Source organism: Hippopotamus amphibius, chromosome 17 (genome assembly GCF_030028045.1).
Source record: "Hippopotamus amphibius kiboko isolate mHipAmp2 chromosome 17, mHipAmp2.hap2, whole genome shotgun sequence".
NCBI lineage: Eukaryota > Metazoa > Chordata > Mammalia > Artiodactyla > Hippopotamidae > Hippopotamus > Hippopotamus amphibius.
This window is the reverse complement of record NC_080202.1, coordinates 36246468-36252721: the sequence shown is the minus strand read 5'-3', so window position 1 is coordinate 36252721 and position 6254 is coordinate 36246468. Positions and strand designations below refer to the sequence as shown.

The 6254-nt window shown below is 44.0% G+C and overlaps 1 protein-coding gene across 2 annotated transcripts in view; it reads right to left on the bottom strand.

Annotated features, from left to right (window-relative positions):
* Nucleotides 1–4349: 4349 nt before the first annotated feature.
* Nucleotides 4350–6254, bottom strand: part of SPOP (speckle type BTB/POZ protein) — a 66656-nt gene continuing 64751 nt past the window's right edge. For both annotated transcript variants that reach the window (XM_057716137.1, XM_057716139.1), the window contains one exon: nt 4350–5606. In XM_057716137.1, coding sequence (XP_057572120.1) covers nt 5462–5606 — 145 coding nt within the window. In that variant the 3' untranslated portion in view covers nt 4350–5461. The remainder of the gene's footprint in view (nt 5607–6254) is intronic.

The window sequence follows — 6254 nt, the reverse complement described above, 5'->3', positions numbered from 1 at the left end:
GAATTTCGAGAGCTGGTTGTTAAATGGCCAATTAAAAATTAAACTGTATTATTGTACAACAGCAAAAGTAATACTCAGAATTCACCTCTTCCTAATTATCTTACACTTTACCATTGCCTATGGCTTGAGGTTATATACATCTACCGTATCTGTATGGTAGCAGGACTCAATAATGGTGAGCTGCACATCCCTTCCAACTCTGCACCCAGTAATGTCACCTTTAAGTTCGAAATGGCCATAGTGGGAGTATTCATACCACGGAAACTGGCAAATGCTACCATCAGGGCTTACATTTTGGAGAACTAAATGTTATACCTTTAAAGCAGTGCACCACTGACAAAACCACTGCCCACAAAAACATTTTAAGGGTCTATACTACACGTGAAGCCAACTTTTACTTGGAAGATGAATAGGTTAAGAAGTATAGAAACATGTGTCTATCTTGAGGAAATCATTCTCAAAACTGTGTAATGGTTGAAGATGATTGTTTTCTCAATTCGAAGCTACAATTACTCTACAGACATGACTTTTATTACAAACTCTGTCACTAAAGTGTCTGTAATTTTATGGAACAACCTGTACACCATTACTTCTAGACAAAAATAAATGTGTTGACTGAATTGAGACATAAGCTCTTAGGAGTGGGTAGGAGAGATTCCCTTCCTCTCTCCCTACCAAACTTCTGGAAAGAGTAGCTTATACTCAAGCCATGTTTTCCTTACCTTCTCATCAGTCTGGGCTTCTGCCTCCACCCTTGGAAAGAAACTGCTCTAAGGTAACCACTGACCTCCTTACCACTAAACACAATAGCTTTTCAGTTCTCAATGTTATGACCTCCTGTGGGCCGCTCCCCGGTCTCCTCTATCAAACTGGATCAGTGGAGTGAAAATCCTGCCCCCACCTCAAGCCTAGCCTAGCACAGTGTTTGGCATTTTCTAGGTGCTCAGGCATCGCCTGCTCAGTCAGTGGCCTGAGTTTTCATCTCTGTGACCTTGAGCAGTCATCTCACTTCTCTGGATGTGTTCTCTCAGACATGAAAAGATGAATTATGTGGGAGCCCCTTTTTACCCTGTGGTTTGTCAAGAGCTCACCTTCTAGGGTCTTCAGCAGGCTAACGCTCACCCCATTTCAACTCAACATTACAAGCAGGTGTGTCCACTTAAGCAAATTCTTAGATTTTCACTTTCTTTCTGGTCCGTGGGCCTAAGGCCCAAAGCTATTCATTTGCCTGCTGTTGCTTCTTGGCTCTGAGCCAGGTTGCGTGACCTTGAGGATGTTACGTTATCACCTTGGGATGAACGGGAGCTGCACAAGACAAGCCGGCAAGCGTTCAGAACTCCTGTGAGATCTGTAAGCTACAGGTCCTGCTGCGACATTCCCATACTTGAGTAATGCATATTTTATCTTCATAATGTTTTTCCCCTAGAGTTGATCCCCTTCAACTCTTTAGTCATTTCTGTTGCTTGTACTGAATTCCCTCAAGTCTAAAATTCTTTTTTGCCTAGAGCTGTAGGAATCAGAACCAAACAGTATTCCAGATGCCACTTTCCACTCCAGCGTTACAGGATTTACAGAGGGAGTGATCGTCTTGCTAATGGCTCAGCTGCATAAAGATCCCATCAGTCCACAATGTTCAAGTTTCCACTCTCATCTGGAGGTCAAAGCTTCTGATTCTTCCAGCTCATTATCCCAAATACTGATCATCCTACACTTGCTTCCTTGCTCACTGTCTCCAGAAGGTGTCCACCTAGTGGGTCAAAGGCCCCAGCGTGGTGCAGTCACTTCTGAAATTAAAAGGGGGAAAACACATCTACCTTGTGCATCACATACATAAAGAGCAGTCCCACAATACTCACCTGAATGCTGGATTAGTCAGCAAGCCATTAGAAATGAATCTAAATGATGCAGGGCAGAGTTCAGGGAAAAGTCATGAGATAAAGGAAACACACAGGCCCAGGCTGATTAAAAAGATAATTAGTTGCGGAAAATAAGGTTGGGCTCCAGCCAAGAATATGTCTTTGACAAAGATAAACCAAAGGATCCAATACAGTCATGTTGGGGGGGTTTAGCTGCTGTTCTTTTATAGGGGTTGAAGAGCCAGGACAAAGCAACAGTCAGTTTCAAAGTGCAGCTCAACTTCCCCCCGTTTGTTATTTTGCTCATAAACATACAAGCTGTTTCCTTTCATCTGCACAGGCTCACACAATATGGAGAATTGACAACAGGTTTAAGCCAGAATTATAAATGAATGTGCAGAGTGGTGGTCAAGCCAGAGATCTTTTGGCCTCAGAAAGAATCTTAATGTCCCTGGCTGGAATTTAAAAAAAGAAAAAGAAAAAAAAGAAAAAAGAAAGAGGAAGCTCTTAAAGACCTAAAAGGCCAGCAGACTTACAGTGATAAGGAAAAGAGAGGCATCTCTTAGGTATTTGAGATACCTAATAGCAGCATGGGTTTAACCTCTACATAAGGAACAAGAAAATCTTTCCATGAATGGCCAGATAGAGGGGGCTGACAATAAGGAAGGAGGGGAGTTGGGGAATGATGCCCACTACTTGGACCTGGAACTGCAACTCCAAAGGTTCTGTGAAACTCCTTGCCTGAAATATTGTTTTCATAAATAAGCCATATCCTTGTGGAATTGAAATCTCCAACTGTTCCACTGGCACGGACATCTCTGCAGTGACAGCACTTGCCCCAGATTGTGGAGTTAACTTGAATTAAATTTCAGATGTGGGGGAGCTAAGGGAGGGGGTGGTGGCAGTGGGAGGTTTATGAACAGTATGCTGGGGCTCTGATGTTGTCAGAGCCAGATGGCTTCAACTGTATCATTTAAACAAAAACAAACATGTCCAGAAAGAATATAATAATGACAGGAGAAGCACTGAACAGTTTCACCTGTACCTGAAATCCTAACTACTTTGTACCCATAGTAGAGCCCACAGTTGAAATCCCATAAATATTGGGAAATCCCAGAAGAGACCTTCATCTTCCCAGAAGCCTGGTGCCTGAATTGCTACCCTCCTGAGGACATACCTCAGGAACCTACCAGCCCCCAACACACAGCTTTCTGTGAATGAGGAAAAGCAAACCTGAAGCCTGGTTTGTCCTCCCGGATCCTCTGACGACCAGGCCCACTCTGGCACCTTTCCAGCGCTCTTGCTTGTGCTATTCCCAGATTTACCTCGGATTTCGTACCTAAACATTTCAGAAATGGAACTTCCTCCAGCTGCTCACATAATCTTTTCAGGGTATCACATTAGAAGAACTTCCGCGCAAGTTGTGTGATCTTAGGCATGACCCTTGGGGTTTTAATTTTTCTCATCTATAAAACACAAAGATGCTATCTCTCTCTCACCTGTCCTACCAAACCCACTGAGTTGTTGGGAAGCTCAAATGAGATACTGTATAGGAAGGTTTGCTGAAACCTGAGCAGTGCTGAGCCAGTGCAGTTACCTGAGAGACGATGTGGGTAGAGGAGACCCTGGTTACACCCCAGCCCCCAGATCCATGTGCTGCTTCGGAGAGTGAGGACTCAGGAGGCACAGGACAGCAGCCAGGACAAGGAGAACTGGGCACCTGCTCACATATGTGACACTTTAGGAGGAAACTGAGAAGTGCAAAGGAGTGGCTTCTAATGAGCAAATCCTGCCTTTGCTTATAGTGATAGAAGGTCATATATACTCCATTCCAGGAGGAACAAGCTAAACGAAAATTGGAAAATTTGCAAAGACTAAAGTCACTGAAGGGAAATGGAAGGTGAAATGCTTTGAGTCTCCACCTAAGGTCAAATAACATACACCTTGGCCCAATGGCCGACGATTCTCCAGCGTATCCCGCTGTCCTGTCCAACGCTGCTACAGGAAAGGCAGCGGAGGAGCCCCAGAGCCTTCTTGTGAGCTCACTGGGAATCTGGACATTAACTTTTCTGAAAACACATCCAGTCAGTGACAGAACCAGTCAGAGATAAGAATTTCCCTTTATTAAATCTCCACATTCATGTCCCCTTGGTATTTCTGTATCTAGTTAAGGAGGAGGGAGACTGGGAATTAGGTCTTAAAACATGTAGGGTGCAGGAAAGCCCACTTCCATTACTCGCCTTGGCAGTAGGAGCCTGATCCCTCATTAGGCTGTGGACTGTGAGATACTCAAGGACAAGGGACTAGCAGACGCTGGTAGCTCACAAAGGAAACTTCGGATTAGGGAGAGGCAATAAATCCCTACTGCCTAGACATTCTGAGCGTAATCTCTGCAAGCTAAAGGATCAAACTAGACCTTCAAAATCCCTTATGGAAATCAGACCCAAAAGACAAGCCAGGTGAGTGAAACAAAAGACCAGAGATACCACACAGTACAAAATAGTAATTATTTGTATTTTCCAAAAGAAAAAAAATTAACATTTGGAAGTTCTCCCCTGTAGGAAGAGGGGTGAATTGGAAGGAACAGGACTGGCTCCTATGTAGGTGGCAAGTCAGGTAGGAACAGCTGAGCAATCTGGGCTGGGAGTTTCTACACAGCATTAATAATAAAATTTCCTTTTCTCTTCTCTTCGCTCTGTTTTTGTTTTGTGTGCGTTTGTTTTTTTTAGAAAAAGGAGCAGGGGAGAAGAAATAAAATCAGAGAAAAATGCCAAAAAACATTTTCCACAATATCTAAAAACAGAGAACCATAGTTCTTGTCAAGACAGTATGAATTCTGGATGAATTATTTTCTTCCAGTTTTCAACACCAATAAAGACTTTTTTTCCCAAAAGCTACCACATCAGAATACTCATCTTCTAGATCAAATAACCTCCTTCCCCTTTCACCGCCACTTGCCATCTTTCATAAAAGGATAATGGGACATATTCTGTTCTTGCAAACAATAAGTGCTAACAACAAGAGAGCTCTTCTGATACTTGCATGGTGATGGTGAGTTTTCACAAATATCCAAGTTTTAGCACAGCTGGATGGACTAAAATTTCTCTCAACATAAATACTACTGGAATCCACAAACTGATTTTTGAGAATTTCTGCAAAAATCCTTTCTTCTTTCCTTTTCCCTTCTCTTAAAACTAAATGTCCTTTTTAAACTTTCTCTTTGCTCCAGGCCCCTGACGGTGTGCTCTGCTCAGTCAGATGCAGACAGGTTTCTCCAAAGTACCACCGCTGGGATGTCCTCGGGGCCAGCGCCTAAACTGAATCCCCACAGTATCAAACTCGGCCAGTCCAAAGGGAACACAGTGACGCAGCAACAGGGTTTTCATTAGGTTGAACAGCCCGGAGTCCCGGGCCCTTCCCTCCCCCCACCCCCATTTCCCCCAAGTTTATTTAGTGCTGTTTTAAAAGTCCGGGGCCATGATGCAGTCTTTCCCCCCACAACAGAGTAAAAGCTCCACAGATTGCGCTGTCTACCTGGTGGTCAGTGGCAGCAACTGTGGCTGCTGCTTCTGGAAAATAAATGGAGTCTTACAACAGGCAGGATCTTAGGACTGCTTCAGACGCTTGCGTGGGGGTCCCAGAAACGGACACTGTGCTGAAGCCAGAGAGCGGTATGCCTCAGCCACCAAGTGGGGATGTGACACCACCATTGACTTCCACCCAGAGGTCTCCAAGACATCCGATGCATGACTAGGAGAAATGTGAGAGATGGGTTACCAAAGGGATGAGTGAAAGATGAATTACACAGCCACCTAGATAGCCCGATTTCCCAAGGTTTGCTGTAATGGGTGTCAGTGCAAGACACACTCAGACAGAACCCCTAACGTGCATGAGAATTTGCTTGTTGGACAATGTGCAGACAGGCGACCAGGTTACAGCTGTTGTAACTCTGAAAACCAGGGCTCTGAGCCACTATACTCTCAATTACAAAAGATGAAATGTTCCTCAGGCTCTTCTCTACACCATCAATGCTCTTTATATTCATTGGTGATGCTGATAAAGAGAAAGAGCAAGAGTTCTCTGGGTCAGAAAGCTCTGAGCTTCCTCCTGGCTCTGCCATTTACTAGTCCTGTAACCACAAAACAGATCATAGCCTGAGGCCTATCTGATTATGAAAAAGAGGGGATCACACCCACACTTCACTGAATGGTTAACATCTAAAAAACACCAAGCAAGTGTCCAGCACAGAGTAAGCACTCAGGACAAAGAACATTTTGCTTCAAAACAATCTTACAGACCTAGAGGACATCATTTCCTGTTTCAGGGCATTTTCTGTGTTAACTAACATTTACTCATCTACCCCACAACCTCTTAGACCTGTCTTACTCCAGAATTGCA